Source organism: Melospiza melodia, chromosome 1 (assembly GCF_035770615.1).
Source record: "Melospiza melodia melodia isolate bMelMel2 chromosome 1, bMelMel2.pri, whole genome shotgun sequence".
Taxonomy (NCBI): domain Eukaryota; kingdom Metazoa; phylum Chordata; class Aves; order Passeriformes; family Passerellidae; genus Melospiza; species Melospiza melodia.
This window is the reverse complement of record NC_086194.1, coordinates 25,611,979-25,637,529: the sequence shown is the minus strand read 5'-3', so window position 1 is coordinate 25,637,529 and position 25,551 is coordinate 25,611,979. Positions and strand designations below refer to the sequence as shown.

The 25,551-nt window shown below is 41.9% G+C and overlaps 1 protein-coding gene across 6 annotated transcripts in view; it reads right to left on the bottom strand.

Moving 5' to 3' along the window:
* The window catches only part of DYNC1I1 (dynein cytoplasmic 1 intermediate chain 1), a 187,372-nt gene that overhangs the window by 11,859 nt on the left and 149,962 nt on the right, over positions 1–25,551 (bottom strand). For all 6 annotated transcript variants that reach the window (XM_063151717.1, XM_063151753.1, XM_063151762.1 and 3 more), the window contains exons 15-16: positions 12,878–13,018; positions 6,530–6,655 (exon numbers count right to left, since the gene is read on the bottom strand). In XM_063151717.1, coding sequence (XP_063007787.1) covers positions 6,530–6,655; positions 12,878–13,018 — 267 coding nt within the window. The remainder of the gene's footprint in view (positions 1–6,529; positions 6,656–12,877; positions 13,019–25,551) is intronic.

Sequence of the window (25,551 nt, the reverse complement as noted above, 5' to 3'; positions counted from 1 at the left end):
TCTGACGCATTTCAAGAGTTCTTTTTTAAAATAAAATATTTTTTAAAACATAAGAATAAGGGATTTTGCACTCCAGTGCAAAGTAGAATATGACCTGGAAGAGATAAATGGGAAAAAAAGGGGAAAAATAGATAATAGAAGGTGGATGAGAGGCTGCTTCTTTTATAACCAAAAGTGCAAAGAGCATTTGCACAGTTTTGATCTTTTAAACAACACCAGTTTTATGAAGCTGCTTTGTAAGTCTGAAACCCACGATAAGGGAGCCTGAGAAGGGCAGAGAGCCCGTGATGCCACATGATACGCAAGAGGTGGCAGAGAAAGGGAAGCACAAGGGCCCAGGCTGGCACTGGAGATAAAGATCTCCAATCCTCAGTAACCAGCCCTAGGTAACTCAGATTAATTAGATCACGGCTCAGTTTTCCCTCTTGAAAAGTACCTCCCTAATAAAGATTGTTATTAGGAATATAAGCCTCCATTCCAGCTCCTTTAAGTACCCAAACAGACTGAAATAACAAGGTAACTCATATCCCTTTCCATTTCTTATCAGACTAATACAACCTCACTGACAAGCAAACAGCCATCAATAGGTGTGTATAGGGAAATCTATACTCAGGGGTATAAACTTATGCATTTCTATGTATGGATGTAGCTAAGCCTCATTTTAAACTGTAGAAGTATATAAACACTTGGTTTTAACTTACCAACATAACATTGTTTTTCTACAGAGGAATAAACCAGTGCTTACATAAAGACCTCAAAGCGCTCACAGTAACCTAAAGTAATGAATATTGTAATGAGAAACACAAGTATTTAGGGTGATAATGACTGGACTTTGCTCTACTTAGATCAGCTCACCCCCTATGGAGGCTACCAAAGCTTAAAGATTTTATCACCCTAGTAATCAGCAATGGGTAATGGCCTTCATAAAACACAGTAATTAAATTGACTGATTTCAAACTAGTGCGTTTTTTTCATTAGGGAGTTCTTATTTAACCTACTTCAAAAATCCCTTTGTGAATACAGACTATATCAGTCAAAATTGAAATGATGAGGGACAAGGAGCTTGTTCTGCTCAATATTTCAGACATTATTCAAGTAAAAAGCTGAAGTTCTGGGTATTTTTTTTTTGCCATCCCTAAATGCTTCCAGTTTTAAAATCTTTCAACTTATAAAACTGGGGGGAAAGAGGAAGCAAATCAAAACCATAGTTCTTTACATTTTCCAACAATTCTTAAGAGATTCTGCTTTGTTAAAACATGTTTTTAGAATTCTCTGAGGCCAGGGTTCCAACCTCCCTAGCAGAAATATCAGCGGTGAAATTTAATTATCCTGTATGCCTGGATTCTGCATGTTGTCATAATGACTCTGTCTTACTTAATCTTTGAATGTTTTTGAATAAAACTTGGTTGTAAGCACAACCCCTTATTATTGCTCAAATTTGCCTTCATGATATGTGTGTGAGACATTTATCTGTGTTCCACGAATACTTGTAACTCAACACAGATTTTAAAATAAAATGTTTTATGGCGAGTCTCAACTCTGCTTTTGTGGCAAAAACATTTCCCAATTCAATATATGCTCTACAGAAGCTTTATGATGGCAAAAGCAAACCTACTGGAAAATCTACCTGAATAACTACGTGACACAAAACCTAGCTTCGTATTTCTCTCTCTGGGCTACAGCAGCCTTTTAAGTGCAGGAAAGAGATGCTGGATATGTCTTTTCTGTATGAAATCTACAGTGAAACACAAGACAGAAGTACAAAGTACAAATGCTTCCCCACTCTAGCCAGAAAACTAAGTGACTCAATAGTCATACCAAAATGTGAGAGCTGGTCACAAATATACTTTTGTTTCTGTCTAGAACCCTAAAAATCTCAGAGCAGATGTTAAAGGCTGCTGGAATCAAAGGAAATTATTTTATAGGCACCAGTGGGATATCCTTACTGTACCACTTCATCCACGTACTTCAGGGCAGTTACCAGCTCCTCCCTCGCTGGTCATGTACTTGAAAATGAGATATGGGATTAACACCTATGATGGAGCAAATGGGGAAGTACACAAACAACCTAAAAGAGCAGCCCTAAAAAGGCTTAAGGCAGTATTAACTCTGAAACCTAACAAAGTCACATAAACATCCACAGGATTCTGATGTTTCTTCAAGGAAACAAAGACGGAGATAACAACCGTACAAAGAATCCCAAGAAACTGCTTTGTTGGCAGAGCCAGTCTTCCTGGATGGTTTTGAGAAAGACATTTTCTTACTTTTCTCCAGTCCACCTGTCACACTAGATGCCTGTTAAAAGCGTGACTAGAACTAACTGTCTGAAAGACTGCCAAACAGATGCAATAGTTTGTCCTGTAACCACTTTAGCAAAATAATGTGCTGCATTATGCTCCTTGTGATTGCAGTTTCAAATTCTGTGATCCAATGCTGCAAACTTGTTTTATATTTTATTAGAATGAAATAATAAGTCATTGACTCACAGTTTCTATCTACGTACTGAGAGTGCAAGCAGAATATGACCTGGAATAGATAAATGGGGAAAAAAAAGAAATAAAAGAAGGTAGATGAGAAGCTGCTTCTTTTACAAGCAGAGGTGCAAAGAGCATTTGCAATAAGCACGGTAAGCAACAAACATGGTTGTTAGAGAATATTTATGACAGCAGGCACTGTGTAACATCACTGAAGCGTGCACAATGGGAGCAAGCTTTCTAGAAAACAGATCTGCAAAACAGACACGCAGTTAGGTCTAACTATCAATCACCTGAACATGTGAATAAATCTATAGGCAGTGGTCCATGTTCTGTTAAAATCAGTTTCTACCATACAGAAAACTTGCTGCCCAGTAAAGAAGCCATAAGGCCAAAGGAGCTAAAATATATTATACAAGCTATCATAATAATAATATCACAACTACTCTGTCAGCAGAAGTTTGAAATGTTAGATCTTACAAAGATTAGTGTATATACAATGATTGGTTATGTGTACTAGTTTAAGATCCCATCACACTGAAACAATTGGATTTTTGAGTGTTTGGGTTTTTATTTCATTTCATAATTCACATTCTTTAAAACAGTGCTTACTGATCCACAAGAGCACATCTATATGGACTGTTTAAGTCTCCTCTCTGCTGGAATTGTGTGTGTGTAACTCCCATTAATGCTAATGGGCATAAAGCACAAGCATGGAGGAGAAAATAGACCCCTCACTGTGAAAATAAATGTGTTCAGTTATTTTCAGATGTGATGCCAAAATCAAACAACTAAAACTACATAGTCAAAGGAGATAACACTATATAGCCTAACTAAAAGTGTCACCATTATTTTTAACTCCCTGGTCATGGACCCTGCCATGTTCTTCGTGTGTCTGACATTTCTTGTTGTCATAAAGACCATGACTGGATAATATATCAACATGGGTCAAATCCCAAATTCTTACACAAGTGAAAACAGCCTTGATCCCTCACTCCTTACCTTCACAAAGGATGCAAGGTTAGGCCTTATGTCTTATGTTCTTCACTAGGTCATATGTTTTCTTTTTATACCATATGGGTTAATAGCAGCAGCAAACTTTACTGCTCTCTAGGATAGTTCCTTAAAACTGTGATGAATCTATCAAAGTAAAAATTCCAACCACTTAATTTTTTCCTTAGTGGCGGATAACCTGATGTTTTCTACTCTGATTAAAATTCACAGAATCAATGCTGTCTAAGAAACAGGTAAGAAAAACTGTTTATCTCATAAGGTGTAATTCAAAGATACGATGCTGTACTAAAATACAAATATAGTATTTTTTTCTTCTGCTGGAACCAGTGCTTTATGAGTTTACAGCTGATCTAATGTGACATTTGGAACAGCTACAAGTAAACAAAGGTTTTTAAAAGGGTACAGTATAAGTAGAGCATTAATGATTTTAGTGAGTGTATTTAGGGTCTTTGTAAAGTGGCCTGCTGACTTTCTAATGCAAGTAATCATACCCATCTTCCCAAATCAGGGAGATGCACCTTCAAACAAGTGGATGCTACTGAGTTATCAGCCAGGCAGAGATGAGTTCTTCCAGTGATGAGGCCTTTTCAGAAGATGATATTGAAGGAGATCAGGAGAGTGCTGCTGCTGAAAGGTCAACTTTCACAGCTTAGTGCCAGGATTTGCAATAGTGCTGGGTCAAATAGGAAAGTTAGCTGCTGCTGGGTGCTGTATAGTCCAGCTTCCAGCCCCTTGACCCCAGCTACATGCTCACTCATCTACTCCCACTTGAGTAATTTCATGGAGAAAAACAGCCCAAAGCAAACAAAACAAATAAATAAATAAATAAATACATCTCTACTGATTTGTATTTCTCTGCACAATATGGGTGGTGACAAGCCCTTCTACCTGCACAAAAACTGGGCAGCAAGGCATGTGGCTAAGGATGGCTGGCAAGAGAAGAGCTTTTCTTTTTAAACTGTTAGAGCAGCCCCATCAGATCCCAGAATCAAACCCCTACCAAAAGGACAGTCAAAGGAGGACCCCAGCTGAGCCAGAAACTGGCCAGTGTCTGGACAGTGAAGTAAAGCAAAATCCTTAAAGGCTGCCATGTTTGTGTAGCAGACACTCCCAAGAGTGTACGTGCTCTGTGAATCCCCCATGCATCACGCCTGAGGACAGCTAAGGATGGAATCTCTCATCAAAGAGCTCTTCACAGACTGCCCCACAGGCTTCATGACCCAAGAGGCTGCTACTCACTGTCCATGCCCTTGGTTCAAGGCTCTTGATCTGCAGAGTATTTCTGTATCTCACTTGAGGCAACAGTTGGGCTAGAGAATATATGAGCACCCTTCTCTTTTAAACCAGAAAAAGACACTAACAAACACAGCAGCCTCAGCAGTGCTGCAGCCCAGATGACTTCTAAATTTCATGCAGGAATTACTGCAGAGAGACTGATACTGCCTGACTGAACCAGGAGACAAATTAATGAGCTCCTTCATTCATTACAGCAGGGCAGAATTGGCAATGGTCTCTCAGCAGCCTTGTGGAGAGACATCCATGGCTTTACTTAAGCACATAGGGAGCTGAGGTGGAGACACTGAGCCTCTGCAACATCCCTGAAGCAGAACTCTTATGTTACACTGAACTGGACTCACACAAATCAATACTGTTGAACGACTCTGTTTTCTTTTTCAAGTAATAGAAGCATGTCTTTCTTTTTTATTTGAGTGTTTCACTATGACTCATCTTGCAAGATGACGTCTTATTATACACAGGAAAGGTCAAAAACTTCAATATTGCTACTTCTGCATTGAACACTATTTTCTTTAGGGTGAGCTTGCAGGAGTAAATGGTCCTATGAATGATTTGGTGTATGATATGCAAAAAGAGACATTTCTACAGCCTGTCTAGACTCTCAGACAAGATCAGACTGTGCTGTCATCAAAGACATTTCCACAGCCTGTCGTATCACTTGAAAGACAGAACAATCATGCAAAACAAAAAATAAATAAAAACAGCTGACCTGCCAGCGTCACAGTGGAAATCTGAGCACAGTAACCTTAGACAATTTAGAGATTATGCTAACAACATGGCAAGAAGTTTCAGCAAACATTTGTGAGGAAGGGCAACTCCTGCACTAGCAAATGAAATCCAAAAATATGAGTCATGCACAAGCAATTTTGCTATGGGCCATAAAATCACTTTATGAGAGTTACAGATAATTCTGTATGCATTCTATAATGCTTCCCTACTGTGTAGAGATGGGTATCTCCATATCCTATCACAGATAATGATGGAAAACAAATTCTCTACATAAAAGCTGATTGCTCAGAGATTCACCCTTACCTGTTCCAAGGGATTGTAATGCCAATGGAACACTTTTATACTGCATTCATCAACAAAGAGTTAGATTCATCACTGCCAAACACACTGCAGCTTAGATGCTTGTTATAAGATGTAGCAGGGTGAATTGAGAGCAGCTTTAGATACAGAATATGCATCCTGCTGTAGTCTATCATGCATGCCCCTACTATCCTTCAAAATGACATCTCTCATTTCCTCCTGTTAGTACTTTTGCACATATTCAGACATATGAAGCAGTATCAAAAGAACAGATGCATTCTATGCATGTCAGGCTGAGGAAAACTTACAGCAATAAGCCAGTCATAAAATAAGAGATACTGGAGTATAAAAGGTGAACCCTTTAGGACCAATTTTAGAACAGCACTGCCTCTTTTTGCACCCCAATTTTTTCTTTATCTTCTTCTAACTTTTTCCAAATGCACCCACAGGATGATTATAAAAAAACAGTTTGAAAAAGACTGGAAGCTTTTAAGAGAAACTTCTCTCATGAGACTTCAACAAGTTAACTCTTTTGCAAGGTAGCTTTACAATTAACACACTGTTGGCAACCGAAATTCAACGAGGACTCCACTGAAAGAGTAAGACAGATTTCTTTCTTCAACTTGGATGTGGCAGTCTCCAGGAGTTGAGCTTAGAAACAAACACAAAACCCCAACAAAACAAACAAAGCACAAAAGAATCCCAACAGAAGATACCTCTCCAACATCATAGACCCATATGCGGCCTTCTGAGTCACCAACTGCGACCTCCTTGCCAGCCTGGGCCCAGCGCACGCGGTTCAGGGCAGACGCTCCCTCTATGGTGACACTGGCTGTGGGGACCTGTCAAAACAATAGCAACAGGAAGGACAATAAAATCACGCTGCCTACAAACCCAGGGGTCAGTTTTGGATGTCCTGGATGAGTCAAAGTCCCGTGGCATTGCTGGAAGCAGCAATCAACTCTCATTGGGGTGAGAGAAAAAAGCAAAAGGATTCACTGTTTCTTTGATGATGTGCTAAAAAGAGAGAAGAATAAGAGATTGCTTGGAATGAAGGGTAAAGGGCAGTAAGTGAAACCATGTTTTCCCCCTTAGTCCTGGAAACGTGCAAAACCTACTTTTTTTTCTCAAAAGTCACTAACATGGCCAAGAACCAACTGAGAGCAGGATTTGGCATCAGTCCTGGCCTGGTTTCTGACTCAAGCCCAGATAACCTGACAGTCAGCAGACACATCTCTGCATTCATGCTGACACATCCTTTGAATCCATACTCACCTCTGTGGCTAGATGCAGAGGTTGAAACTCAGGTATTCTATCAGAAAAGTCCTGAGCTAATCACTTTAGAGTGAGGACATGGCACAAGTGAGAACAGCTGAGCTGACATTTTGAAACTCCTGCAATATATTCCCACAATCCTCTTTTACATCCCCAGGACATTACTTCTGCTTCAAATACACCTGGATGCTGTCTAATTCCTAAACCCCCTCCCTGCCCCAAGTCAACCAACTTAACAGGTGATCCACAAGAACACATGAGAATTCTGGTTAATGCGTGGGATGAATAAAGCAATGAACATGATCTCAAGAGAAGTATTTGTCATCTACGCTGGAATGAGGGCATCAAAAGATGCTGCAGGAGGAAGGAACTGTGTGGGTGTTTGTCCCAGATAGGTGGATCACTCAGTTGATTTAGGTCACCTCATATGACAAATGACAGTAACCTGCAAGCCTACTAATGCTCCACCCAGCTGCCTTTAATAGGAGAGAACCTGCCTAAGCAAGGAGCCTGGAGCTTGGCATAGCAGCCTTCCAAACAAGGGCTTTAGTTTCAGTGCCTTTTAGGTCAAGGCAAATGGGATAGGATAGCTGCAAAAACAACTCCTCCACCATATCCATCTGATGGGAAAAGGTTTTGGTAACATGTGAGATGACAAGGAGTGTCCCAGGATCTATAAATGGACATAGAATGGAGAGCAGTCCAGGTTAAAAAGAGGTAGCTGGACAAGAACCGGAGTCCTGGCTACCCTGGGACTGTCCCCATTGGCAGTACAGAGCAGCAGGAGCAGGAAGAAAGCAGTCTGAAGGTCATACTAAACCCTGGTCTGAACAATGACAAACCAACAAGATTAACAAAACCAGTACTTTGCTGACTTCATCTCGGTTCTCTGACTCTGAGAACCGAGATGGGTCTAAAGATCCTGGACAAAAATAATTTTAAAATGAACATTGTACAGCTGCTATGCCAGTCTCCTCCTCAGCCCTAATGCCTTCATTGTGTCACACCAGATGAGTGACAGCAGGAAGCCAAACCTCTGCAGACTTGCTGACACTCTTGTTGCAGCTGCAGCGCGTGCACTGCCACGCCAGCAGCTGGACAAGCACCGGGAATCTGGGCTGCTTCCCTTGCCTCTGCCCCTGGAGGCTCCCTGCTCCCCCTCACCAACCCTGACACCAGCCTGCCAAACCAGCTGGCACCTCAAGGGCAAGGATTCTGCCACAGCTAAAGCATCACCTTGGCAAAGGGCTTCACAGCAGTGTCCTGAGCCCCACAAGAGAAATGCAGGAGGATTTTGTTTGCAGGACGATGAATGATGTAGAAATAATGCTGGATACCAATCAGAAAGCAGATACCATCCTCCCCCCTTCTAGGAAGCCATTCAAATGCAAATAACTACTGGACTCATCTCCCCATTGTGCAAGGCCTAGGTCCTGTCCAAGGCAGTATTACCCAAAAAAGCTGGCATGCACAAACTCCTTGTCCCGGGTCTGTTACCTAAGAAGAGTCAATAGCCGTAAGCTGACATGGAGTCATTGATCCATGATAAAAATCACAGTAGAAAACAAGCAAGTTCTAGTGCTGTGATCATGGATTTCTGAGGAAAAAAAATCCAGACAAAGTTAATTTCATAACATTTGGGAATGGGTTTTTTCAAACAGCTAAATGCCAGATTTTAGAGGACTAAGCCACTAACCAGCTACATTTCTCAGAAAACTGCAGATCGCAGATATATGTTTCATGTGCAAATATACAGTGCATATTTAAGGCATTGAATTTTCACAAAATCTTTCGGGAGGCTGTAATACATAACTCTAGAGCTGGGGTTTGGTTTAGGTTTTTGTTTTTGGGGGTTTACTTTTTGTTGTTGTTAATACAGCATTCTTTCAGTGTTCCATATAAAAATAAGCACGAATGCCGCAGACACAAGATACAACCCATGCATTTTTCAAAACCTAATGGTTTTGAAAAATCCTGTTACTAATCCACAAAGCTATCTAGCAAAATAAAAAGCAATACTGAAACAGTCTTTAAAAATCCAAAGAAAATGCCTTTTCTCCAGTGATATGGAGAGAAATAGTCAAACCACAGTATCTTAAAATAGATTTGTCTGTTCTCAGTAGTGATAGTTTAAATTACATACGCCTATTTTAGACTTCAAGGTAAGAGTTTATTTATAATGGTAGCATTATGTTTTTAAAATCACATTTGAAATACCTTACAAATTCTCTGAAGTCGGTGCTTGTCAGATTTTACACAATTTTGAAATGAAATTTTAACAGATAACAGATTAAGAAAGATGCAATCAGAAAAACCTGCATGATAAGAATACAACTTTTTATTATTATTTTCATTGCCTATGTAGTGTCAAAACCTGCTTGCAAATACATCTGTTACCTGTTTCTAGATGTAGACACCATCCTCACACTTTAAAAGCTAAGGTACAACATAGAAAAATCCCAAGAAACATCTGACAGGATAACACAGAAGAAATAACCGACTTCGTAAGTCAGTTTCGTATCAGCACGTACATAAATAAGACTCATCAAGCACCCAGAGATCTTCTCCAATCTTGATCAAAAAATAAATATTACAAATACATCAGTAAGAAATCAGCATTTGCTATCCTGAAGCTTTCTGCAAACCTCACTACACTGATCCAGAAAAATAATATTCAGTTTGCAAAAGAATGATGGAGTGGGTAAGGATTTTTTTCTTTTCAACTTTTTGTAATATGCATTTATCAGATATAAAATAAAACATGATGACTTTCCTTGCTATTACAAAAATAATTCCTGATATGCAGAAATAAACATGAAGTACACCAATAGCCTTGCAACTCTGCAACGAGATTTTGAAAATAATTATTACACTGATTAAATCCTTGGTACAGTCCGATGATCTAAGTTATTTGGTCAGAAAGCATCCAGCTCTCAGGAAAAATGTTTCCAATAAATACAGAGAGCAACACTAGTGGAAACTCTGCTGAGATTGAAAAATTTGAAGATAGCATATTGTAACTAAACCCAGGTGTTTTCTTAATTGATTTTCAAAATGATACCTAAATATTAATGCGGCTTATTCTCCAAATTAAACAAAGCCAGGACTCCTTAATAACAATCACATCTAGTTCTTACACAGAGATTTTTATCAATAGCTAGCAGTTAAACACAGTAATAGACCTGTCATTTTCTACTGTCTTCACAAATACTTTGACATCACATATCTGACATCTAAAAGTAATAACGATCTAAAAAATAGGTGTTTCAAGATCTCTTATTACAAAGGCAGAAGTGCTGACAAGGGATTTTTCTTAGCAAATAGCTGGGCAGACTTAAACGGCATAATCAATTACAGAAATCTGGAAAAATATTAGCTAATTATGACCTACCAGATAGAGGGTAAAAGCAAACAACGATCACTTTCAGTTACAATTCTTAGAAGAACTGTTTGCAGTTCTCTCTTTCAGAGATACTTTTGTTGCTTCTCCTGCATAAAAAAACTTCATGTCTATTCAGACTCTACCAGTTTATCATTTATCCTGATTTTTTTATTTGTTTCATCACTGCTCAGTAAGGAAAGCAAATTATATTTCTGTGTCCAGAGACCCAAATTTGATTCTCACAAAAACACAAAGCTCGGATACCATGGAAATAATTCCAGTCTGATCCTACATGAGAGCTGATTTTGACCTCTGAAAACGGAAATAATTTGTGAAATCAGGGGGTGGCCTTGCATGCAGAATAAAAGCAGGATGAAGCTTGAAATTAATTCCTTTTTTTGATGTTCCTAGATATTTATATGTAAACAGACTGAAAGCAGCAGCGGTTTGCTACATACAGCCTTATTATTGATGGGAATGGGATCAAGCAGTCCAGACTAATTTTTTGGAAAGAAATTATGGTCTCCTTGAGTAAAATGGCAAAACATCAGTTGATTTCAATTTCAGCCCTGGTACTTGGGGGGAAAAGTTTTTTTTTTTCTTCTCAAAATGCTGGGTTTTATGCTCTGTGTTTAAGCCTGCATTAATGAGAACACCTGAAGGATATGTCCCTCCCTTCCCAAAATAAATTCTTAGGAGACTCCTCCTGAATATCCTCCAGCTGTATGCGCTCTAATTAAAAAGGCTGCACTGCTTCCTGCTCAGAGCACTTCAAAAGGCCTCAGTGCTCCCCTTGACAGTGCAGTGCCCGGTGCTGGCTCCTCTTACCTGTCCGTGCTTATTTATGGCCAGCACCACTCACTGGAAGCCATAAACTGCACCCGTATTTTTCTCTGACTGAAACGCACAGCAGGTTTATGTGAAAGGTATATTAATGATCCAACTAATCTTAGAAAAAAATAAAATTAAAAATAGGGTGTAAGGAGGAAAATACTGCCACTTGCTCTTCCATCTTCTCTTTTTTTTTTTGGGACATAAAAAGAAACTCACCAGTTAATATGTGGCCTTTTATTTTTTTTTTTTTACAGTTTTTTCTGTTTGCTCTTAGTTTTACATCGCATTAAGTAAAACAAAGGGAGACTTAGTGCGTGGAAAAATACTTCAAGTTTTGTGCTGGAAAATGATTACTGGCCATCTAAGATTGACCTCAGGTGATAACAGGTTTTCTGAAAATCATTTTGGGGTGAAACTCAAATCCAAAAAAAAAGAGTATCAATTTAAGCCTCTGGTGTTTTTAAAAATTGGAAATAATAAGAGGAAAAACCCGAGGTTTGGCACATTTAGAAAGATACTTTTTAAAATACAGTGTTTATGAGTCTCAATCTTTGCTAAAAGTCTTCTGATTAATCCTTTCTCACCAGTGAAATTCAAACACGAGACGTTTTCTTTCCAATGGTCCCCACTACTTAGCTAATAGCAGTGAAAAGAAAAGGTAGTTATTTGCATTTGTACCTTTAAGTTCTACAGGAAAGTTTAAAGATAAAAATAAGGGTGAGGGTGTAAAGCCCCAAATAACGTGTGGGAGAGATGCCCTGTGCTTTAGAAGACTGAAGCAGGGTACCAAGCGCCTCAAAGGCAGGATGCGAGGGGAGATGCAGGGGCACACGCTCGGTTTCTGACACGCCGGAGGGGCTGTCACGGGGCCTCCAAGTTCCAGTCCCCAGAGCCTGTGGCACAGAGGGTGGCACATTCAGAGGGAGAGTAAGTCTCGCCGTCCAACACGAGCCCGGTCCCGCTGGCAGTCAGTGACACGCCGGCCGGGCTGCCAAGGTGTGACCGCCTGGGTTTGGGCCGGAATCGCAAACCCGGCTCTCCCAGCGTCAGAAACGGGGTGAAGGGATAAAATTATAATTAAAAAAAAAAAAAAAAAAACTGCAGAACGGGCGCGGTTTCAAAGTGCACCTTAAAATAACAGAGGGGGAAGGAGCCTCCTCCCCGAGCCGGCACCGCGGCATTTAATTGCGCTGGCGTTCTGCCGGGGGTGCCCTCCCTCCCTGACAGGTACCGAGCGCAGCAGCCCCGCCGCAGGGGAGGCAGCGAGGGAGGCGCGAGGGAGGCGGGAGGGAGGGAGGGAGGGAGGGAAGGAGGGACGGCAGAGGGGGACGGGCGGGAGCCCCCGGCAGCGGGACCTGCCCTCCCCTCCCCTCCCCTCCCCGCCCGCCCCGGGGCGCGGGCGGCGGCCGACGCCGGGATGTCCCCGCCCCGAGGGAGCGCGGCGCCCCTGGCAGCCGCGGCGGGGAGCACGGCCAGGGTGCCCGGCAGTGCCGGCCCTCACAGGGTTAAGGGCTCGCCCGGCGCCCCGCTGCCCGCCCGCCCGTGCCTTCCCAGCGCCGCCGAGCCGCCTCACCTCGGTGTCGTTATTCAGGTTCCACAGATCCAGGCGCCCCATCCCGTCCACGCAGGCGAAGAGCGCGGGATGCACTGGCGACCACATGACATCGTAGACATAGTCGGCATTGTCTTCAAAGGAGTAGAGCGGCTTGTTGTGCTGTAAAGCAGAGAGCGGCATGAAGACTTCGTGGCGCTAGTGCTGCCTGGGGCTGTCTGGCGAGTCTAATTAAAAACTTTGCACATTTACAAAGTGTCATAAAACTTCCCCAGATGAAAGGTCCTCCGCGAAGGGCGGGACTGCGCTTTAATGGGGCAACAACTGTCCGGTGGGATAAATGAGATGCCCGGTGAGAGGGGTGTGGGACGCGCGGATGATGGGGCGGGGAGAGCGCCCGCTCCCGCTCCCGGCCGGCACCCCGGCGGCGGGAGGGGTGCGGGGGGCGGTGCGGGAGGCAGCGGGCTCGGACCCCTGCTCCCGCCCGAGCCGGGCGCGCCGGCCCAGGCCCCGATAAGGATCGTGAGAGCGGCGGGAGCGGCGCGGCGCCCCCACGGCCCCCCGCGCTCCGCGGGCCGCGCCTGACACCTAGCGGCGGGCGGCGGCAGCGCACCGGCCCCGCGCTCCCCGCGCCCGGCGCGCTCCGGAGGGAGGGAAGGAGGGAAGGAGGGAGGCAGCTCCGGAGGGAGGGAAGGCTGTCATCTGCGGCAGGCGGGGAGTCGGAGGGAAGTTAGGAAGTACACCAGGAATAAAGTGTAATTGTTCCTCATGAATTATTCATCGCATCTGGCTTGTCTTTAATTTTTGCATAATGGCTTCGCTAATCCCCGATCAATTAATGGAAAATGAAATTTGAATGATAATGAAAACTCCAGAGATGAAAGAAATTAAGTATTCTCATGGCTTATGACAGAAATCTAAACAATGGGACTTCTCCGAGGGTCTCCCTGAGTGCCTCCCTCCTCCTGCCGCTCCTGCCGCCTCCCCGGCGAGCGCGGCCCGGCGGGACGGGCGCCCCCGGTCCCCCTGCGGTCCCCCCGCGGTCCCCCGGCCCCGGGAAATGCAGCATCACTGAGCGGGACGTGTGAGTGTCCGGGCCGCACCCCTAGAACATCTCGGTCAGGTCCCTCTGGAATGCACCCTCGTGCATTTTACAAAGCAAACACTGTCCGGAGTGCCTCAATGCATAGCCATGCATAATTTTTCCAAAAAGTGGAGTGACCGATTGCAAGTGTTATATAGCTTTCCTCTCCTATATTATTAATTTAAAGCAATAATGCAGTTGGTTTGACATCTATTTACAGAGAGGTCCTTGCTAGTTTTGGTTTTGGTCCTCTTGCACCCCATGGTGCTTGGATGGATGCTGGGGCTGGGAGCACTGCAGGGTCAGCACATGGGACAGGTGTGTGTCCATCTCTGTGCTGCCATGTCTCTGAGTGTTGGTGTGGTGTGTTGCTGTTGCAGCACTGTATTGTAAACAGTTCCGTAATATTTATGGCCCCTACAGGTATCACAAATATACAGAAATACACAGGGATTTATTCTGGAGACTGGTTTTTCCTCTGCTTGAATTAATGAAAGATGCTTTCATTACAGGATTGAGTCTCAAATTTTCATAACTTTCATAATGGTTTTTGTCCATTTCTTAAGAATAGCAAACATTTTGTGTGACAATGAAATGAAATCAGAGCTTGACCTTATTACCTCGAATTTGTACACCATTTCAATTTCTTTTCCCAGGCTGGAGTTTTGCAAAACAAAATGAAAAAATTACAAAAATATTTTCGTTCCTGAAGAAGGTCTTTTTCTCCAAACACATATGTGTCTGCCTACAATATTATCAGTGGACTTACTTACATATGTTAATGGAATTACTTACATGCCTGTGCTAAAGCTTTTCCAGGGTTTAGGGCCAAATGAACACCAAACTTTTGAAGAGGCAGAGGTATTTCATAGGAAATTTCAAAGTGTATCTTCACAACTGTGAGCTAGGAAATAGTATTTAGAGAGAGCTACATGGATTCCCAATGCTGCACTGTGGGTTTTCACTGAAAACATCTAATTTAGGTTCAAATACATCAAGTATCTAAATCCTTTGGGCATTGGATATAGTAGTATGCCAAAAGAAAAAGAAATCTGGTCAACTGCTAGATGGATGCTATTTTTTCTTATTCATGGGAAAAGTGCTGTACATACAGCACTTTAACATTTAATGTCATGGGAGAAGTAACAAAATTCCACAGAAGTTAAGGGCCTATTAAGATATCAATCAATCCAGGACAGATTTCAATCAGCATTTCCTTTTTGTCAGCATATCAAAACTTGTTATGATCTTAAGTGTGGTACTTTTAAAATGGCTTTCTAAGTACTGTTATGTTATTTTCCACTTCACGCCTAAAGACCAAGGCATTAGAAGGAAGGTCAGGAGGTTTGGTGCTAGTCTATATCTTACTGTGCACATGTTGTGTAGTCTCTGGGAAATAGCTTTAGCTGATGTGCCTCTGTTTCCCTGTTATCAAAATAAAAACACTTTCAAGGTTCTGGAATTTGAGGTGAAAAGCCTCAAAGACCAAAAATGAAACGCCTTTACCATAACAGTGGAAATATTCAGTCAGATAGAAAGTCAGAGGGAAAGTGTGGACAACAGGAATAATATGGCTTTTGAGAAAGATCTCAGACATGCAAGGAATGACACACAAATTAATGGAGCAGAATAGGGCGTGGAACACTGCAAGAAAATAACAAATTGCAGGATTGTGAGCAGCCCAACCAAAAGGCAAGTTGAGCTGCAGTGTGGCTGGGAAACCAGGGAGAAATCTTGTGGCAGAAATCAGGCAGTGGTAGTGGAGCTGAGCTACACCTTCATACTGCCCCCAAAATCCCTGTCCTCCCAGCTTCACTAGCTGCCAGTGGAAAAAGAGAAAGTATCTCCCATACTGTCTTGTCTTCTTGCACTGTTTAACCAGAGAAGAGCACAACAACTGCATAAGGTCCATCTTGCTTCGTGTCCTGTCTCCAATACTAACAGCATCTGGCCTTTCTTAAAAGTTGACAGTTCATCCTGGTGTGAGAACAGTTATATTGGTTTCATTGTGAAGACTCCATTTCTGAGTTTAGGTGTGTGTATAAATGCTCTCAGGACTTCCTTACTGTGAGCCTGCTCCCTTACTATGGGCCCAGGCCTGCAGATCCTGTAATGCAAGGATTTACGAGTAAGAACCTCTACCGACTGCTTTTAGAAAATGCTGAAATGTGGAACCATGTAAAGGTCACTTTAAAGCAGTTTTAAATTACCAAAACTTCAGACCTACACAATCCATAACTAACATATGGGTATTATTATAAAACAACTGAAATTTAAACTTGATGAGCTTTCATTCTTAAATATCAACCCACTCTGTTATTCTATAGAACAGAAAAAATAGTTTAAAGCAGTATCTTCAGAAAAACTTGGGCCAAATCGACATATTACTGAAAAAGAAGAATGTAGGGTGAAAATACAGCCCTAAAGAATCAATGGAGTTTTGCCATTGATTCCAAAAGGGCATGATTTGAGCATTTTTAGTGGAAAAAGCAAAAAGCTAATTCAAAGACGTGGGATTTTTTCTCATTTATTTAAACATGTTATCAATCACTTATCCTCAGTGTTTGTATAGAGGCATTGTTTAAGAGGACAATGAAGAGTGAACGTTTTATGTACCCATTGGCTGTCTAGGAAGTAAGACTTGTCTGTGAAATAAGAAGCTCACCTAAATAAATTCTACACATTTATATAAAAGAGGGGGTTTTTACACATATAAATTTGACCAGTCTATTCCACTTATTTGCATAGAAGAATTTTCTTTAATCCATGAGGCGCCACACATGAAGTAGCTAATTATCCATATACAGGAATGTATACATATACACAGGTTTTAACTAGCATCTGACTTCTAAAAAGCCATGGAAAAAACTATTGGCTTTGCCATTTCATGAAACAAGCACTTTTTTACACGTTGCCACAATTTCTGTGGGTGTCAGCTCCACTTAAAGGTACTTTCCTAGGCTGTACCTTCAGCAGTACAGATGTGTGGTGACACCACACATTCTGCTGTCTCCAGGTCTTTCTTTCTACTCAGTTTTCTTCTATTCTAAAGATGATAAGCCAAATACCATACTTCTGGCTCTCACCATATTAACAACAGCCATCAGTATTGTGCAGTACTTGCAAGTTATTCAAGCTGATTTTGTTTCTCTAGGTGTGCAGAAAATATGATGGATTCATTAGTCCTTGGCACGGAAACTTTCTGAACAAGCTAATGTTGTTCGTTTAGGCTCAAGCTCAGACTTTCAGGCACTTGGGAAGAGCACAGTTAGAGTGGTCCTCAGCAGTGTCTGTTCCTCTGTTTGGCCCTTGAATAAACCAAAGAGTAGGAGTTGGGAATGAGATGATCTTTACAGACCCTTCAACCCAAACCATTCTATAATTCCATGAACCTGGTCCCTGCGAGACCAGGTATTCTATAAATAGTCTTTATTGATTAAAAAAAAACCAAAAAAACCCGAAAAACCAAAACCACAACATGCAAAATGGTGTCAAAGAAAGCATTTCTTTCAGCAGAGATAACACATAGGGAAGGTACAATCTTCTGTCTTTCTTTAAAGTGAGTGCTGCAGTGTCACACTGACTAGATTATGTGAAAGAAACTAGGACAGGGCACAGCTTTTGGAACTTCTGGTCAGGATAGGATCTGAGCTTGTTCAGTGTTTTATAGGCCCAGTCTTCTCTATCTTGAAATATTTTGAAATATCAATATTTTGCTGAATCCAGGCTCACTGTTTCCCTTCTGAGGGTGCCACTTAATCAGGCCAACTCAAAACATGCAGACAGCATAGCAGAAATGAAAAGCTGCTGGGAATATTGAGTCAAATGCTCATCAAATTGGCTTTACTCTGGCCTTGACCTTTCCCCGTTCAATGGTGTCCTTCTTGGGACACCAGCTATTAGCTGTTTCAGAGTTACTCGTCCATGCCTCTTGTGGTGAGGTGAGGAGTTTGGTCCTCTGCTCTGTATAAGGTTCTACTGCTCTTGTAAGCCTCTATGTTCTCTCTGTGTTTGTATGGAGTCAAAGAGGCCCTGGTTTTCATTCAGACTGACTGATCTCCACGGGAAATTTGCCAGTTCTGGACTATCATGTTTCTCCCAAATCTGTTTCCTAATAGTTACAGTGATCTAGGATTATCCAATAGCTCCTGCTTGGATGCTATACTTGTGGGCCTTGACTTAGTTCAGTTCATGCTCATTTTTTAAAAGTCACAGCATTCCCAGGAACTGTTACTAGATGTCATAAATCAGAGGCAGTAGTTACAGGTACATATCTGATGGCTCAGCAAAAGCCTGTCTGCATTCTCCACAAAGGATATCATTATCCTGCAGACCCCAGAACTATACAACTCACAATTTGTAGCTTGCTCCACCTTTTCCAGGACCAGCCAGACCTTCAAAGAATGGCAGTGGGAAATCAAAAGGGTGATGTTCAGCTTTAGCCACCCAATGTCACTGGCTAACTGAGGCACCTGAACTGAGTTACATGAGTAAAAACTCCTTTACCTGCCTTAAATTTTTTTCTGGCAGTCAGTTTCAGTGCTGGATTGCAGAACTGAGTCCTCTGGGACTCAAAGAACATTTCCCTGGGCTGTGACTTATCTGTATGTTGTGTCACCTCACTGTCAGATAACTACTAAGTCACTGAATCAAGTCTAAACGGACTTGATTGGCAAGATAACAGGCTTAAGTTTTAGACTCAGAAGTTTTAGAACAGGGGGAAAGAAATGAGTGTGGAAATGATTCCTACACTCTTCACAACCCTTTTGTTTAAGTGCTGTAGTATTGTTACACTGATTGGGCTTTGGCAATCTAAAATTTGCAGACAAAGCAGAAAACTGTTCACTTTTAGAATTTATTGTTCTTGCAGAGATGCCAAAACTGTTGCCTTTCTTAATTGTCAATAATAAAGTCCCATATTTTTGCATAAACATGTGGGAATTATTATGGATAGAAGAGGGGACAAGGGTAAGACCAAAAGGAAAGGGGCTATGAGAGCAGACCAAGTCTGGAGATAACCTGATGATTACATTTTTTGTGGTTTCCTTCAAAACCAAAGCGCCACAAGTGAGTATAAAAGAAGGAAGCAAAGGAAAAAGGTTTGATGATTGGCACAGGCGGTTTTAATGAGAACTGATCTTAATGTCTAATACTATGGTATGAAGAAAAAATAAAGGAACTTGGAAAGTCAGACAGCATTTGTCTTTTGAGAGCATCAGAAATTCAAACAGCAGAGCTTTTGAAATCTGTGGATATAGCCTAGAAGCTAGTTTTACTGACAGGTAAACTCCTTATGTGGTTAATCCTTCTTAACTCTTTAAGTACTCAGCAGAGGTGCAACGCATTCTGGCTGTGCTGCTGTACTTCCAAAGTTCTCTCCTACTGTGCCTTTCCACTTACCTAATGGAAAAATACCTTTTTATTTTCCAAAGAAAAAAAAGCAAAAAGTATGGCATTCTTCTTTACCACTGCATATTTGCACATTACCACTGCATATTAGCTGCACGTTTATATCAGACTCACTGAACTATTTTCACTGAGTTTGATATAAATGTGTGTTAGTTGATGCCTACTGTAAATTCAAATGATTTAGAAGATTTGCTTGCAGTGGATGAACTTTAAAAACATCTGAATGCATGTAAGGCAGACTGGCTTACAGTGTTCCCCAGCTCACATTTATCCCTAGTTCCTACTGGCCAGGCTGGTGTATTCTTGTTTCTGCATTTTAGATCATCCACTTTAATTCCTGATCTGGAGCCCCTTTTACTCCACAATTACAAGAGTTGTGCCTATGGGTTTCCACTCTGTGAGGTTTAATATTCTCTGCTTCATTAACCCACATCAAACTGCAGACAAGTGCAGACAGCAACACTGGAAAAGCCTATACAGGTATCTGCCATTTGTTCTGTATTTCCTCAGACTGCTGACTTCATTGCTAAATGGTAATCACATTTTCCGCCTTTTATCTAAAACATGCTCTAAGCAGGACAGTACTTCTTCCTGAACTACTAACTATGCACTTGTGTCAAAAGACTTCTTTAGAAATACTATTGTTTTCTTTTGGAATGTCTAACTGCTTCTAAAAATGGCTCAATTTCTTTTAGGAAGCTCAAAACACTACAGAAAGTCCTACTGCCCTTGCCTAACAAACTGATTCATATTTTCTGTAGTTCATACTCCTGCCTTTATATTACTATATTCCTGGATTATTTTTCAGAGAAGCTCTTGAGGGACTTGCTGAAAATTATAAGCAAGGCATATTGATGGAAGAATCACCAAGTCCTGGTCAGAGGAAACACAGAGTGAAACACTGAAGGGCAGATTTGGTCTTCTACCTTCAGCTGTCACTCCCTGTTTATATCCCACACAGGTGGGACAAGGAAGCAGAGCTGGACAGTGGCTGAGATGATTTGGGAGAAGCTGGATTGGTGCACTAGTGCTTTCCTGCCATGCAGGACAGGCAGTGGCACGCACTGAGGTCCTGCACGTACCTCATCTGGGGTCATGGCACTGGTCTCCCTGCTTTGTGCCTCAGGATGTTAAAGAGAGGCAGTTTAGCTCAAATTGCAAGGCAAGGAGAGGAGTGGGATAATGCAGCTGTGGTTTGGTTGGATCCCACCCCTGTGATTCTGATGGGAACATTCAGTATGAGGCCCCTGAAAACTCAATTTTTCTTTTTAATGGGAAATGCTGCTTCGTCGCAGGGTACCTGGCCCAGCCTTGCGTGTGCACTCAGAGATTTGCCAGGCTTTCAATGACCCTGCTGCTGCAGCTCAGCTGCCAGGAAACAGCAGCACAGGGAGCATTGCAGGATGGCTGACACAGCCTGATGTCACAGCACTGTCTGCTAAACGATTAGTATTTGTAGCTGCTGCCACCAGGATGCCCGCAGAGCTTTCATGGGTCAGCAAGCAAGGATTTTGAGGCTAATTATTATTGAAGATAACTCCATCTTGTAGGACTTTGAACACAGTTCCTTTTTTTTTTTTTTTTTTACTGATAACAAAAGTCTCTCACATGGCAGAGAAAGGATGGCTGCCTGAAGCAGGTGGGAGAAAATTTCCATTAGGGAAGAAGTCCTGGGCTTTATATACTGATAATTGTCCTGAAATGCTTCACTATTCCATGCGAGCTTGATCCTCCAGTGTAATTCTGCAACAGAGCTGTCAGTGGGAGGTTTGCATTTTGATTTCAGGGAAAAAAAGGAATGATGACTTTGTTTTACACAGATTATATAAGCTCCTGAAATCCAATTCTGCTTTCCATGTGCAAATAGAGCTTTCACTGCTACAGCTGGATTTATATTAGGGTTTTCTGAAATACAGTTTAGCCCACTGAGTTTTTAGAACTCAGTATTTTAGATGACTGTTTTATTTGTGGGTGTGCCATTGTTCACTAAATGTATCACAAAGAAGCACCATGTTTCATGTCAGTAAATTAAGCATGTTGGCCAGCTGATTAATATTTTCCTAACACTTATCAAATATGGCTACACAGACAACTGAAATAAGGAGAAGTATTTCAAGTGAAGAACTTGGGACTGGTTTCAAGCCACCTGACTTCACTTTGGTTTTGCTCTTTAAAATTACCTAGAAAAAAACTTTTTTTTTTTTTTTTTAACAGCTGGATGTGAGCCAGACCTCTGGCTCCAGAGGTAAAGGGCAAAACCTAAAAAATCCTGTCTGAACAGGCAACTCCACCCTCTTCCCCAAGTCAGCTTGGCCTTCTGACAGAAAGTGTGCTCTGAAGCAAATTCATTCATTGCCTTGTTTTTGGATCAAACTCAAAACTCTAAACTCACACCACAGAGAGACCATTTCCATGAAATCCTAGCATGCTATTTTATCACCCTTTGTCATGTCCTATAATCAGATTAAATTAACATTTGGACACTGATTAATCAAATTATTAATTTTAATTGCTTTTATCAAAGAGAAAAGAAGGAGCTTTGTGTGGTAATGCATCAGTGAGGGAGACCGTTCTAGTCAGGTATCCAAAGTAAGAGGAGTGAAATTGTCCCTTGAGATAGACATTTGAGCCCCACCAAAATCAGTCAGAGGGAGGAGTAGTAAAGGAATCCACAGGATTCTGGCTGCAAATCAAGGTGCACATGTATATGTGCATGTGGTATGGGATAAAGAGGCTGATTCCTTCCTGGTAGTGGTTTGGGAAAAACCAGCATAAGAAGACAGACTTGGGAGCTCAGAAGTGCTGACACGTCTGCCAGGTAGATATGGCCTGAGGCTGCCCAGATGCAAGAAAGCCACCAAAAGCTACAGCAACTGATCATCTGCCAGACTTGGGCTCCTGCACAGACAGTGGTGGGCAGGAATGGTGGTGTCTCCAAGAGGTGTCTATAATATATGCTGTGCTGTTACTTCTTTCCAGTGGCTGCATAAGAAACAAAAGTGTGAAAGCTCTACATAATAAAAGATCCAGGAGGATCCAACTTGATATGAAGAGTCATCTAAAATGCCTTGCATGATAATATGAGAAGATATGGGCCAAAAGTGACCATCAAGTAGTGCTCTGGTTCATTCTGCAACACCTTTTCCATCACAGTAAATTTGGTCTATTAAGTGGATCTGATCAGATCCTATGAGCAAGGCTTCTGGGGAAGGGCAGAGATACCTGTCTATAGCAACATCACCACCACCACCACCACATGCTTCTTTGCATTTTTCTAAAGGTAGGCTTCAGCTGGACCTTGGAGGAGATGGAGTTCAACTCTAGGCCAAATGAAAACCAGTGGAGTCTGAAGTTACATGCTGGTAGGAAGGTATGACAGGTAAAGTAATTTGCTCAAAGAGGCAGAACGACTGGGTCATACCCAGGTAGTCAACAAGCACATGGGCATAAGATATTCAAGATACAGAGATGTATGTGAAGGCATATAGCATAGAAATGGGAATGTTTGCTGTTTAAAATGTGGTTTCTCAAAAAAGCTCAACAGACTGGAACAGCAGAGCATAGCAGAAGAGAAAAGCAGCATGTGAAGAGCATAAGAAAAAAAAGACAAAGGAGAGTCACAAGGAAGGCACTAGCATTGATGCATGTACTGGTAAAGCAAAACTGAGCACTGACACACAATGGGTAGTCTGTCACTGAGGGCACACATGACCCCTGGCCCCATTGGACCCTGATAATGGTGATGTGGTGGCCCTACTACCAGTCTGCTCACCTCTGAGCCTCCTTCTGATATTGGCATCGCCACTATTACTTAAACATTAGGCAGAGGGAGACACGCGTGGATGGGGATACAGCAATGATGTTCCAGTTACACCAATCTCTGCCCATCTGAGCACGACTTAGGCATGGGTGCAAGAGGAGCAAATGAGTCATTAGCACCTCCCCTCAGTGGAAGGATAAAAGCTAAAGAAGCCATGTGAAGGATGAAAAAGCTAACAAAATCCAGCTCTCTGTCCTCAAGGCTTTAGCTGAAATCAGGTTATGTTTTGCTATGTTTTAGCAATTCCAAGACAGCTTCCATCTCTTGACACAATATCAAAAAAATTTGCTCTCCAAACAGCAATTGCTGTAATAATAACAATACTTACGTTTCATTATTTAACCTCATGCTATTCATTCATGAGGATTAGTGTTTAATTAATTAACAACACTTAGCATTTCCACTTAGCACTTTACCTCTTCAAAGCATCGTACAGACACTACCTAATTAAGGGCAGAGCTCCACAGACACTTCACATCGGGACTTCCCTTTGACAGCTCTGCATCCCAGACTTGCTCACATGGTGCAGCATGAATTCAAGGTAAAGCCCTATTAACTTCATCAGTACCCAGGTAATGCCGAGGTTATCAAGCAACTATCTTTGCAAATTCTATTTCTTTTCCTGTTGCTTCTGGTTGTTTGCTATTCACACAGGGATCTAATTTTTGGCTGATGTGATGGGTGATTATATGAACCTTGTGTTAGCTCTATCTACAAAACGCTCATTCATCCGCTAGTGAAAATCTTATTCTCAGTCACTTGGTTGAACTGCCTTTAGCTAGAAAATGTGTTAACCACAAAAACATTATAAAATGTAAAGTGAGAGTTTTTAAGGGAGATGGTGCTTTCAATCCATCAGTCAAATGCCTGCTATGAAAGTGCCTTTCTTGTAAGCACCCCAGGATGCTACACAACATCAACAGACAATATAAACACAAAGCTTTTATGGTTCACTTTACAATTGGACATTGACTCTGAACCTGTGAAACAGAAAGGAATTGAATTTCATGACCAAAGAGGATAATGTGCACAGGATTAAGTAGACAACGCTGGTAGAAGCAGGAAAGCAATATGACTTTGGATGCTGATAGGGAGATTTAATTTACAAATAAGAAACTAAAGGAATAAACCAATTCTGACTAAAATCTTGTTAGCTAGCAAAAGCACTTAATAATTTATATAAATACACTATTTTTTTTTCAGAGCCCACTGATTGACTGAGCCTTGACTCTGAGAACTGAACAAAGAGAGCCTTAAATATGTAGTAGCTCCAGCCAAGAAAATTATTCAGACAATATGGAAATAAACTTCTGATGCAGTTGAATGAGGAGAAAAAGAAAACATTCATCACAATTCAAGAACTTGTCTAGTGTCTCAGAGGATGTTTTCACAGGGCAGTGGCTGGCAGGGCAGCAGCCTGGAGCTGCTGCTGCTGCTTAAACCTGCTCCAGAAGAAAGTGAGTGATCCAAAACAGCAGTGCAGTTTCCAGGTCCGAGCGGTGCCGTGGTGTGTCACATGCACATCACAGCGCGCCCAGCTCAGTCAAACAGCTTTCTCAGGAAGCCTCTCTTGCCAGACAAGCCACAGCTTGATGGATATCAGAAATTTAAATGGTTTGGTTCTTTGAAAACTGATTGTCTTGAACAAAATCAGACCCAACCATTCTGGCACTGAAATATTCCACAAGGATAACTGTGTGTTACTATCTGCAGTGTCTTTGTGCCCAAAATGTGCTGTGTTAGTGTTACTACTAACTTCTAAAATCCCAAGAGTTTAAAATAAAAATCAGGCTTTATTATCCCTTAATGCACTTTCATTTAAGCTGCAGATGAATGAGACCCTTATTGCCATATTCAGCCTCAAGCTGACAGCTAAATACCAACCCAAGACTTTTCTGTGCATGTGTGATTGGAATTCAATGCTTGCCTTTCATCTTCCCTGACTCCCCACAAATTCTTCTCCCCTTACTCAGCTTCAGCTTCAACACTCCAGTATTCCTTTGCTCCCAAGGGAAGTCACCACTGCCCAGGCCTCCCTTGTCTCACACACCAAACAGCCTATCTAGCCCCGGTGAGCCAACATTTAAGCTGTCCATGCCCTGGCTATCCTGCAGCCTTTTCTAATGTTGACTGCCTAGGAACCATCCCAGACCCATTCCAGCCTGCCCATGTCCACTCCTCTGGATTACTTCTGCATTGGTTCAGGCTGGGTCTAGTGATGTACATAGTTACATAGGAATTGGGCAAATCGTGCACCTTTCTCATTATGACTTTCCTGAAGTGTAATGCTCAAGACAAAACCAACAGCTGTGGTCATTGCTGATTAGGAAAAGCTCCCTGTTAATTAGCACACACATTGGATCATGCCATTAACAAAAGCAT